This window comes from Haemaphysalis longicornis, unplaced genomic scaffold, assembly GCF_048455015.1.
Source record: "Haemaphysalis longicornis isolate Haplotype H1 unplaced genomic scaffold, Haemaphysalis longicornis Haplotype H1 scaffold_3, whole genome shotgun sequence".
Classification (NCBI taxonomy): Eukaryota; Metazoa; Arthropoda; class Arachnida; order Ixodida; family Ixodidae; genus Haemaphysalis; species Haemaphysalis longicornis.
The window spans coordinates 72,305,319-72,317,769 of NW_027526335.1; the positions used below are offsets into that span (position 1 = coordinate 72,305,319).

Sequence of the window (12,451 nt, forward strand, 5' to 3'; positions counted from 1 at the left end):
AAAAAAGAACGGTGCAGCTTGCACTAGTGGTGCAAGGCTGGAGAAACGGCAGAGCTGGCGGCCGCTCCCCCTTCGTCGCTGACCCGGCTGTTGCATCATCATCATCATCATCAACAGCAGCCCGCCAAGGTCCACTGCAGGACGAAGGCCTCTCCCGTCGAGCTCCAACCGCTCCTGTCCCGCACCTCTCGAGTCCATTTTTTGCCTCTGAATTTCATTATTTCGTCCCCCCATGGAGTAATTGGCCTTCCTCTCTTTCTAGACCCGTTTCCCGGTGTCCACACTGCCACCCTGGTAGTCCGCCGATAGTCATTTCGCCTAATTACGCGGTCAGCCCGGGTCCATTTCTTTAAAGCGAAACTTTAGGGTCCTCACTGATGCCGTTTCGTCATTTCACCATTTCCACAATTTCGTCACCTATCCCACATCGACTGTGGAGCAAGAACAGAAAGTCCTGGTCGAGTTGTAGGACAGTTAAACGGTGAATGCCTGATTCTGCCACCTCACAGACAGCACGTATGCGGTTCAAGTTGGTGTTGATGGGACGCCCCTGAACACACGTCTGGTGGGAGCTCACCACGCTACTGAGGGCTGTCTCGAGACGTCGGGCCAGGATGCGGGCTAGGATTTTGTAGTCAGTGGAGAGTAGACTGATAGGCCTGAAATCTTCCACGTTGGGTGCCGTGTCATGGGAAACTTTTTTGGGGATGAGGACCAAATTACTGCTCCGCATTCAGGGTGGTAGCAGTTCTGTGGTTTTTATGTTTTCGAAGACCGCGGCCAATACAGGGCTAATCTCTTCGCAGAATACCTGATAGAATTCCGAAACTATGCATTCAGGCCCCGGTGACTTCTTCTTTGAAAGTTTCTTAATCGCGCGCTTGACGTCTTAGACCAATATCCATTCGTTTATTGTAGCCTTTACGTCCTCTGGAACCGTTGGCAACTCGCCTACGACTTCCCGTGGGGGAGCCTCAAGATGAGCTTGCGGGGAAAACAGCCCTGCGTTGCACTCAGTGAAGGCAGTCCCCACCTCTCCGCTCCCTCTATAGCAAGACCACCAGCGTGGTTCAACATCGGGAATCGTGTTAGTGGCGGTCTTTGCTCGTTCGAAGGCACCGGTAAGCTTCGATGGCTGTACTTCGGACACCACTCGTTGCTTCCTGCTCCGCACAAGAGCCTACCGTTTTTCGAGCTCAGAGCGGATCTCATCTTTCACGCTGCGAATGTCCTCAGGGAATTTCCCGGTCCTTCCCTCACCCGCTTCGACGAGGGAGCACAGGCCCACCACCAGTCGACTTACTTTCGCCTTTCTGTACTTCGCCTCCTGTCGCCCGATTGTGATTGCTGCATCTTGACCCGTTGTTTGAAGCGCTCCCGCGCAACTCCATCAATGGTTGCAGTGTTGATTGCTTCAATGTCGCCTCTTACGCGATCGACAAAGGCCGCGTGTTCGAGGACCGTAGAGTTCATCAGCCAATGGCTGCCGACCATTCTCTTGAGTTCGCGCTCAGTTCGGATGGTACATGTCACCAAGCTGTGGTCCGAGAACGCGACAAGAGTGACGACGTAATCGATGACTGATGGCAGCGCATCTCCCGTTAAGTAAACCCTGTCTAGACGAGCCTGTGAGGTGCCACGCCGTCTAGTGTAGCGGATGGTTGACCACCCACGCTGCAGGGCCACATCGGTTAGGTCACCCTCCGAAGCGAACGCCAAGCAGCAGGTATCGATTCGCGCCGTGCACCGCACACCCAAACGTTAGGCTCATGGAGTGCACCCCCGAGAGTTGCTCTGGGTATTGTAAAAAAGTGGTGCGTAGAGGGCAACACCCTTGTCTATAACACAGGTTTTGTACTTAAAGCCTTATCTTGCCTCGGCCGAAAAACATTTGAAGAAAACTATTGCGTCATTCTGAAGTCTTGACCATATATTTTGACCTCAATGTTTCTTGTGACAAGTTTGAGTCCGCAGTTTTGAGATGTAACTGATTGAAGTTGAACTCTGTGTTATAGACAAGGGTGTTGCGCACCGTACCTCCAGAGTGCCACATACTCGCAGCGTGGGATTGGCCAACCAAAGTATCCATCACCAGAAAGCCTCGCGTTCAACCATCGTCGTCGTTAGGCGGAAGGGTGCATGATTTGTTAGGGGCGATTCGAGCGAAGCCCTTTAGGGGCTGGGGCTGCTGGCGTCTCCTGTCGTCGTCGTAATCATCGTATCATGTAGTCATGGTACTAAAAAAACGGAAACTGGCTTACACCTCGCGCTATAGAACGTAACGCGTACTAAAAAAAACACCGGGACACTCGTTTACGCCTCGCGCTGGAACGCTTCGTAACGCGTACTAAAAAAAAACACCGGGACACTCGGTTACGCCACACGCTAGATAGCTTCGTGCTTTGAAGGCAAGAGACTTTTACAGCAAAGTTGTATACCGATACACCGCAACGGTTTCATCTCCGTTGGCAAAAACGCCAAGGCGCCAAGAATACACTTATACACCACACGCTTCGCCCCTCCCCATGTTTCACGTTAGTGTAGAATGTAGATGGCCCGGGATTTTCCTTTACTTGAACTATGACATCTTCTGCTATAGTTGGTTCTCTGATCCAGGAAGCACATTGCCTGTCTCTCAGTGTTACTCCGATCATTATTCGTTGCATGGCCCGTTGGGCCGACCTAAGTTTGCTTTCAAGTTATTTAATAAGACGTCTTGTTACTTCTCCATGTGTCATCACCTCACATTTATTTCCGAACTTGCCGCTGGAAGTCCTCCATGACTGGCACAGGCTCGGATCGTTTCGTCCGCAGGCTTTCACATCTCCCACACCTCTCAAAAGAGCGCCCTTTGCACGTGAAGGTAAACAATTCAAGAGCGATAACTGGGGCATATTTTCTAGCGCTAAAAAGACGGGAACTTATATAAAAATACGGACGGGGCAAACGCTTCTCTAGAGTTCCGTCTTTTTTGCGCTAGAAAACATGCCCCAGCTTACCAACTTGCCCAACTTTCCGCACCAATTCAAGAGCGATGTGCATGCCATGCAAACAGGGATTTATACACCCCCCCCCTAAACCCCCCCCCCCCCAACACCCCCCCAGAAGAAATTCGACCCCCCCCCCCCCCAAAAAAAAAAAAGATTCCGCAACCACAAGCACCCTGCCTAGGGATTTATACAAACCCCCCCCCCCAAAAAAAAAAAAAAAAAAATCGAAATTCTTTATAAACCCCTGCATGCAAACGCCTCGTCACCAGCAAACGCAATCGAAATATATCGAAACAGCCACTAGTTGTGGTTATCGAGCGGCGCGTGTGGTGTTTCGCAGCCGTGTAAACGAGCCCTAGCCTCGCTCTTTTAGCTGACCTCCACCGCTTGGAGAATGTAGGAGGGAGCAGCAGGCGAGCGTTGTAAGGCCGCCGGCCGCGTCGCCCGGCGGAAGCAATTCGCCACTCAGCGCTCTCTGGAACTGCCCCAAGCATCAGCAGCGGAAACGCTCGACTTGGGAAACAACACCGGGAAGTGGTTTTTCGCGTGCCCAACTCAACTCAACTCTGCTCAACTCTATTATTCTACCTGTAACGGTAGACCTCGGCAGCCCGCATCATATTATTTATTCTCAAATGACGGGTGAGGCAGTTCGCGGGCTTGTATCTGCGGAAAAGGCGGGGCCAGCCTTTCTGCGCTTGCCACTTGAGGGGATCTGCGCAGTAAAATGCCCTGCGCCGCACTTGGAGTTGAATGGTGGGCTCACTCACAACGGCTGGTTGAACCCGTGTCGCAAGAAGAGAAAGCGGTTAAATGGTATCTGTGCTGCTATTGCTGAGGTGAGAATCGGCGATGCTAGTGCAAAAACAGCCAGAGTTATCAAACGAATCTCTTGAGTAAACCATTTGTTCATTTCTTCTAAGGATACGCTCTGAACATGAAATTTGCCGTTGCTAGGTAGATGTGGAGGGCCATGGGGTAAACAAGCTAACTGCCTGAAGCCCTAATCGTACCCACGCAATTACTGAACACTCGGCACGCGAGTTCACAGTGCCAACGGACCCCAATCATGGCTTTTTTTTACGACTCAAATAATTTTTGCTACGCAACTTGCTTTAGATTGGAGTATATAACTTGCACAGGCAGCAAGACTTGTAGGGGTTTACACTTATGACGGAGATAGTTTTTGCTTCTTCGTCTTATTCGTCTGCTGCTGCTGATTTTTCTCCTGCTTATTCTTCCTTTCCTACTCCTTCCTCCTCTCTTTTTATTCTCCTTTATACTTGTTGTTGCTGCTCTCCTTTTGCTTTCTCGCAGTGGTGGTTTGTTGGCCGTGTAGAATGGACGCCCTCGGCAGCGGAGCGCTACATTTTGCTGCTGTTCAGAAATCCCGACTTCAGCCGGAACATTAGCACGTCGGTGATGGACCGACTAGCGTACACCGTTATATCACATATCACTGTGCTTGGCCGAAACAGCTATGACAATTCGGATGAGTATTAGGTAATGCGCCACAAAGGCGTTGGAAGTGTTCTATAGTTCATACCACAAGCTAGGTGCAGCACTGTGGAGGCTACATTGTTATCAATAGTGCGCCCACTGAGGGCGCCTAACTTGCCGTGAAGGGGGTCCTGAAAGGACATTCCCTTCTCCCATCTCGGCAAGTGGCACCGCAAGGACCCGGCGCCTTTTGTCGCTTCCTTCGCGGTGAGTTAGGCGCCCTGAGGGGGACAGCAATGTAGCCTACGCAGTGCTGCAGCTAGCTTATGGTATGAACTATAGACAGGGATGGGATGGAAGTAAGTTAACTTTAAAATTAATTTCTGGAGAGAGATAGCAGTAGACAGGAGCCGAAAAAGTTCACGCATCTCCACGAAGTGAATCATGATGAGTGGGCGAAGCACTGGGGATCGTTCTTACCGTAAATCACTCGTGGCATTGCCCACTCGTACGTGTAAATGAGTGACAACGCGTGTGCACAGTATATGCAATTACAATCCGATCCAATCCGACACAATTCAATTTGATCCAATCCAATCCAAATCAAATCCAATTCAATCCAATGCTTCTCGTGCACGCGCAACACTGTGTACACGGACGCCAAGCCCCGGACAAAGCGAGGTCCTAAGGTGCTTCGCCCCTAAAATGTGTTCCTTGGTCCCTCCAATTCGCGTTCCTTGACTTTATGCGGGCTATGTGGGTTACTTGAACTGTGAACAGCCCAATAAGGACTCGTCGTCTGTAGCAGCGCTCGTCCTGCGTGTCGTCTGCCGCGAGTCCATCCCTTACTGCGCTGTTGTTGAACATGTTTCACAGTCCATCCTTCCATGCATGCCACCCAAGCAGGTCGGCCGTGCGGGCCAGCGGCTTGCCTGGCCTGCGGGTGGTGGCGAGCCCCGTGTCGTGGCAGCGGCGCATCGCCTGGCTCCTCGCGTGGCTCACGCTCTCGGCGCTCATGGCTGTGGACCTGCACGCCGTGGTGTCCGACTTCCTGCGCTTCGACGACGTCGTGTCGATGTCGGTGCGCGAGCCGGCGCGGGCCACGTTTCCCGCCGTCACTGTGTGCAACCTGAACAGCGTCCGCCGGTCGGTCATGTGCTCCGACAACGACGCTCAGCCGCTCCTGCACACTGCACACTTCGCCTATTGGAGGAAACGGCTCTGTCAGAACGCTACCCACAGAAACATTGCGGTAAGAACTGTACTTCGCTTCAGAGGAGTGGGCGCTGCAGCTGTCTGTACGCCTGGGTCTGCAAGCCGCTTCTGGACGGATGGCGGTCTGAAACGGAATAATTATGAGGCTTACCAGTCGGAAAGCAGCTCGAACTTTGACACAAAATGCAAGACAAGGAAATCATGACACACCGCTGTTCGAACTGCTTTCCGCAATGAAATTCACCAGCTAGCACAGATTAGAGCCATCCTGCAGCGTGGCTTAGTTTTGTTCCGCCAGCATGGACACCGTCGCGTAGGATATTGAAAAAACACGGTGTACTGCGGATTCGTACAATACCGTCGTCTCGAATAGGCTTTGGCACCGCGTGCTGGCCAGTTATGTAGGATCCCTCAGCAATTAGGACGACCAACAAACTTTTTTGCATCAGTTAACGGACCTTACAGGTGACACTTAATTAAATTACTGTGCTCGGCGCTTGATGCGATAAAAGCAGCCTTAGTTTATGTTGGTTATTACGTTATTCTTCCTAAGTTGCGCTCAGGAGTATACGACAAATGACAACTTTTCTCAGATGGACAAGCAAACAAAATAGCCGCCCCTAGTGAGTCGTAACGCTAGCCGCTCCTATTTGTGCTAAGCCTCGCCCGCCTCAAACACTTCAGACAAGTTACTCAATTCGCGAAGCGTTCTTACGCCTCCAAAATCGTCTGGAGACAATGATGCAGGCTTTTGCGTACTTATTAAAGCATGTTCTACTTATTTCATGCCGGAATATTTAACGCGGGCGCGAATTCTAGTTCACCTAAATTGATTTCAATTTCTCTCAGTAGATGGCGCCACCGGCCTCATGTTTTTTATAGCTATACAGTATATGTCCACTCTCAAAACAAATAATTTATTGTGAACGCTTCATTCGAACGGTCAAAGATCAGAAAGCTATTTTAAACGAAATCAAATAGCCCCGAGACACAAAGTTTTGCGTCATTCGTTTGGAGACATTCGTCAGATGTCGCTACCTGCACAACGACGGCCGGTAAGCCGGAATACGTAAAAACACCGAACGGTGTGTTAAAACGTGTCCCACCGTTGTCAGCGGTAAACGGAAACTACGGCTTCTGGTAACACGGTTAACAATAGCGTAAACACGGCAACGATATGCTAAAACACCCTAATTACAGATTATGCCGGCAGTTCCCAGAAAACCACCCTCGTCGTGAAAGCGTGGGTATTCACGTTGCCCCGCGCACGCTCCATAGTCCGACGGCGCTGACTTTTGTCTGGAACCTGGGGGTGCAGGGGAAATGACCAAGGCAATAAAAAATGAAGTGAAACAATCAGAGACCACAACCTGTAAAAAGAGGATGGACCAATGCTACCCAAATCGGTATATATCTACAGAATCGGGAAGCGGGAGATCACGAGGGAAAATTAAGTTCTTTGATAAAACCAAAGGGAGTGCATTGCTTTTGGAAGCCCGTGCGGATCTCTTAAAGGAGCCATGAAGAGAAAACAAAAGTTTGTTTTATTCGAAAGATTAGGTGTTTCATAGTACCCCAAGCGCTTTCCCGGAAGCAAATGATGCTTTATTCACTGAGAAATAAGGCAATTTAAGCCAAAATTTTAAATCTCCCGCTAAAATTGCACATTTGGTGACGTGAGCAATGGTGTCACACGGGCCGGTCCATGAAACAGATACTTAGTATGTCGACTCCATATAGCACCCACACGCGGGAGTCGACCGAGACGGCGGCCATTTTAAAAATGCTAGTAAAACCTAGTGCACCCGCAGCCCTAGTCATGGAATCGCCTGATCCGGAGAACAAAACTCTCGCCGAGGAGCTCCGGCTTGCATTTAACAACCTCACACCACTTGAACGCTCAACGCTTCTAAGTGCACGAGCGGCAAGAGTTGTGGGATACGCGGTGGACGGGAAAGCGACCATTCCGCGATAGCCACAACAGACGAACGCCCTGCCGTCGGCACCGCTGCCTCGTCAGCGCCGTCGCCACGGACGAATACAGACTGGTACGTATGTGCCGTATTTTTATTACGGTTAATAATAGTTCAACTTCAGTAGCAGTATCGCTTATGCCAGTTGGCCGGTGTCGTGTATGGAAAGCCGTTCGCGCGAGCTCTCTGCTTCGACCAGAAAGATACGAGCGTCAATGCGCGGTGTTTACGGCATTTTTCCTCCAAGGTCAGAGCGCCTCGAACCCGAAAATTCGTCTGCGCGACGGCGAGATGTCGAGCTCGGCCAGGCGGTTGTTTCGTACGCATTGGCGCACACGCTTGCGTGTTCGTTCGGAACTTCAACCGTTTACTCCACCGTTCTTTGTCATAAAAAGAATGTGCAGTATGTTTCACGGGCATTTAGCTCGCTATGCAAACTGTAAGCTCTGCCTAACATGCGTTTGCTTTTGCCGGCCTCCGCCAATCGCAGAGCTTAGCCCATGTGACGGCATAGGTTCTGTTGCGGGAAATGAGCTGGTGGGTCGCATGACCATTCCCGTTTTTCCTAATTATGTAGCTTATTTGAGCGAAGTTTGCGTTATAAGTGGTGTCGTTATGGTTCTAACGAGGCAATCTTTCGAATGAACCAAACTTGTGTTTTCTCTTCATGGCTCCTTTAAGGTTAACGGAAAAATGAATTGGACAGCAGTAGAGGTTAGTAAAAGAAGGTTAGATTGTTGGTGGGAAAAGAGCAGAGAAAAATCTGGGAAGACATGCGAACAAAGAAGCCAGACTAGCACAAAAATTCCATAGAGGTCTTTCTTTTTTCTTTTTGGCGAGGTGATTGTACAGTGACGTCACGAGACACTGTATGGCAGGTATGGCGCTTAAAAACAGTGGGAAGACGGAAACGTTTACAGCACTAACAGGGGCCCCGGGAAATCGAGGGTGAGATTCCAAGGGAGAAGCACGCGCCGCTAGCACACCTACACTTGCAAATAAAACTCTCCTATCCTAGCCGCTGTCATGGCGTTTTCGCCGTGTGCGCTGTGCGCTGTACAATTGTGAATGAATGAATGAATGAATGAATGAATGAATGAATGAATGAATTTATTGTCACGAAAAAAAAGGAAAGGAAGTTCCACCCACCAGCAGGCATAATTTGTCACACGTACGGGTGGGCACCGGAACGCCTGCTGGTGTGGGGAGGGAGGTGCCCTTACAGAACAGTGTCGCATCGCTGCTGTGTGAGAATGTCCAGCGTAATTTCACTGGCTTTAAAAGGGTTTATAGCCCCGCTTGTTTAATTGTTCGTAACGCCATTGCCCGTAACGCTGGGACTTGTATTTCATCCGTGATCGAAAAGGTTGGCGCCGAAAAGCGGTAATTTGTAAAAATAAATCGGCTTTTAACAGAGGACGTCTTGTAGCGTGCATGTAACGTGTGACGTAAGGGTTGGCCGTAATGTGTGGCGCGTAACGTGTAACACGTTAAAAATGCGAAGAAAACTCCGATGGCTCGTGGGCGCATGCCTTGCGGCGACCGCCGAGCGTCCCCGGCACGCGCAATGGCTTTAGCAAAAAAAGAAAAATCCAGTGAAGCTTGCACTCACGAGCAAGACTTGAATAATGAAGCTGTTGCAGGTGAGCATTGCCGGACTCAAAATTAAGTTTCAGTATCATTGTTTATTTGCATAGTTGCGGTGCTAGTAATCGTCGTCTTACACACCGAGGAGGTCGTCGTCTTCTTCGTTGTGGGTGGTGGATTCAAAGTCATCCTCAGCGTTGTAGACTTCCACCAGCTCAACTGGCGAAGCTGGCACTAAGTCGCGCAAGGCTTGAACCATAGCGAAGCTGCAGGATTTATTTATATGTGAGCACTAAAGGACACATCACCACGCATTTGTAAAAGTTTGAAATTGTTTATTTACAGGTTCCGTCGTCGCTTTGCACTGCGCTAGTAGCAGTCATCACATGAATCGATATCGCCGTATTCCTCGTGCCAAGCATTACATGCGCGGTAGCGCTTGACGACAGCGCTGTATTTTTTTTTTTTGCTAAAGCCACTGCGCGAGCCGGGGACTCGACAGTCGCCGCAAAGCACGTGCTCACGAGCGCTCGGCATTTTCTAGCTCCTCGTGGTTTCTGCCAGTTCTTTCTTTTTTTTTGCTAAAGCCACTGTGCGTGCGGGCATTTTCTTAGTATTTTTTCTTGTAACGGCGAACTTAAGCCTCGTACAACAGCTCCGCTGTTAAAAACTGGCGAAAACTTCGAGAAGAGAGAAAATGTCGAGTGCTGGCGAGCGCGTGCCTCGATGAATATGACGATGACTACTACTAGCACAGTGCAAAGCGACAGCGGAATATGTAGATTCACAATTTCAAACTTTTACAAATGCGTGGTGACGTGTCCTTTAGTGCTCACATATAAATAAATCCTGCAGCTTCGCTATGGTTCGAGCATTGCGCGACTTAGTGCAAGCTTCCCCAGTTTTTCTGGTAACTTCCTCTCCGTATTAAGTCTCTCAAAATTTGTCGTCTGACGTGCCTATACTGGCTTTCGCCAGCAATGAAAATACCATATGTCTAATCTATTTGTGGGCCTATTCCCCCTTTCGGTGTTGCAATGAGCTTACTCTCGATTCGGTTAGTCGAAGCGAGAGAAATGGTCGCAATAGTCCACCGCGCGGAATGAGGTTGGGATGGAGAGGCCCCGCTGAGTAAGCTCCCGGCCTTGCCCTCCTCCTGCTTCAAGCCGCCCCGTTTCTCTCTCTCCTGCGCGACAGCTGAGCGAACAGGACTTGATTTTGGCCCGCAACCTGACTAACTGGATCCGCATTGTCTTCCGCGACGTTCACTACCAGAAACTCGGCCTTGGCCACCGAATGGACGACATGGTGCTGCAGTGCACCATCTACGGCCACGAGTGCAGGCAGATCGAGTAAGCTGTGTTCCTCGCTCCTCGTATGACTTTAAGGCGCCAGGGGAAGCTCATTTCAAACGCGTTTGCGATTCAAATTCAGAGTGAGGAATCGGGGTGTATGCGGCCGGGTGCTCCACCGGCCAGATTTCAGGGGTGTCGAAGGGGAAGACATACAAATTGAGGGCTGGATCCAGAGTGGAGGCAATGGCAAGGATTGTATCATCATAACCATCATAATCATCATCCGTAATTTTTTCTCGTCCCTCCGTAGGGTCGTCTGTACACATGGCATAGCGGAGTGAATTCAGAAGCGCCGCTCGTATCCGCCACTGGGTGAACAAACAAATGGATGAAGGAGGGGACAAAAGAGCCTCACAGGCCTCTCCTTCCCGCCTCCGTTACTCTTACCTCCTCTTTCACGTCTCCTTATCCTCCAGGCTGGAGGCCCTGCGCCACAAACGCATACTAGTGTCGCACTTAGAACTATAGTATGACCATAGTGCATGATGTTACATGACGGAGGGCCGTACAAGTACGGCCCTCCGTCATGTCGAGGTAGCGTGGTTAACGAGCGACCAGGAGAGCTGCCTCCGTTCCGACGACCAAGAGCTAAAGATAAACTTAATAACATAATTGTTACAGATAATAACCACAGCTGAATGTCTGACGTAGGTCCGCGAAGGTCAGAGGAAAAACCGGACGCCGTAAGATTTCTTCGTGTTCTTATCGTGGGGGAACGTGTGTGGAGATGGTGCTTGCTCGCTGTGTGTGTAATGGGATATTCAGACAGAAGAATCCCAGAGGTTGTTTGCGCGGACAGCTGTTGCTGTTCTTCAATCACTGCAAATATTAGTTATTTAATTATGCAATTTATTCTTACTTCTTAAAGCTTAAATGCGTGAATAAGAGGTTGCGTGCACTTTTGTGCTCCGTTGGATGGGTGGCGTGGCTTTCAAGTGTTCCTGTGCATAATCTGGTATAAGTGGAAGTCCTTTATTTTTAGCCGTACAGCCCTAAAATCTTTAACGTCAGGTATGTAGGGAAGCTTGTCGCAACTTCTTATGTGCGCGGCTGCCCAAGACCGACGAGTTTATCTATCGCTGGTTTAAGCCTTTGCCAAGGAGTCGCAACTTGAACGCAATAATTTTTTTTGCTAAAATCTATGTTTCAATATAGGGATAAGAACGCGCTGGCAAAGCTCCGTCAATCTGAGCAGTTGGTGGCGGCGGTACATATAAAAATTGTATACCGTTCTTTTTTTTTGTTTGTAACCACGACTGTCGATAATCTTGGAGTGTGATGGAAATGTTTATCTGTCTTTTGTACAGTGCATTGGGCATTAAGACGGTGTCTTCGTTTGGAGACTGTGTTTGCGTTGGATGCTATCCTCACTTGGGCCGCGACTACTCAAGAGACAGACTGAGGCCACAGAAAAGCGGTAAATATACTACCTATCAACGCCCACATTTTGTCCTCTATACTGCTTCAGCTGTCGCCCAAAACAGAAGTTCAACTATTTAACCGCGTTATAAGAGTCCCGCTAACAAAACACGGTGCGTTGGACGTTTAAACCCAAAAGCACCTATGGCAGCGGTGGGATTCGAACCCACGCCTCCTGAGAGACTGGTGCCTAAAACCAGCGCCTTAGACCACTCGGCCACGCTACCGACGGTTATTCGCAACACTCCACACCGATTAGGAACATGGCGAGAAAGTCGTTCTGTAATTTAATTTTTGTTTGTTATGGACGACCAATAAGTTGTGGTCTTACGGTTAAACTAAACACCAGTGAAGTGTTTGAAGCATATGTCCCAGAAAAAAAAGAAGAATGTTCCTTGTCGGTAGAGGCGGTTCACGCATACAAAAATCCCGTGTGCAGACTGAACTCGCCACAACCATCGAACCACCACGC

General features: G+C 49.7%; 1 protein-coding gene and 1 non-coding gene across 2 annotated transcripts in view; one reads left to right on the forward strand and one right to left on the reverse strand.

Annotated features, from left to right (window-relative positions):
• The first annotated feature begins 5,192 nt into the window (after positions 1–5,192).
• Positions 5,193–12,451, forward strand: part of LOC144173291 (acid-sensing ion channel 4-like) — a 34,725-nt gene continuing 27,466 nt past the window's right edge. Inside the window, exons 1-3 of the mRNA XM_077701773.1 lie at positions 5,193–5,682; positions 10,403–10,557; positions 11,868–11,977. Of these exons, the coding sequence (XP_077557899.1) occupies positions 5,296–5,682; positions 10,403–10,557; positions 11,868–11,977 (652 nt within the window). The 5' untranslated portion in view covers positions 5,193–5,295. The remainder of the gene's footprint in view (positions 5,683–10,402; positions 10,558–11,867; positions 11,978–12,451) is intronic.
• On the reverse strand, positions 12,125–12,206 carry Trnal-uag (transfer RNA leucine (anticodon UAG)). The gene has a single exon. It is a non-coding gene; the product is annotated as a tRNA-Leu (tRNA).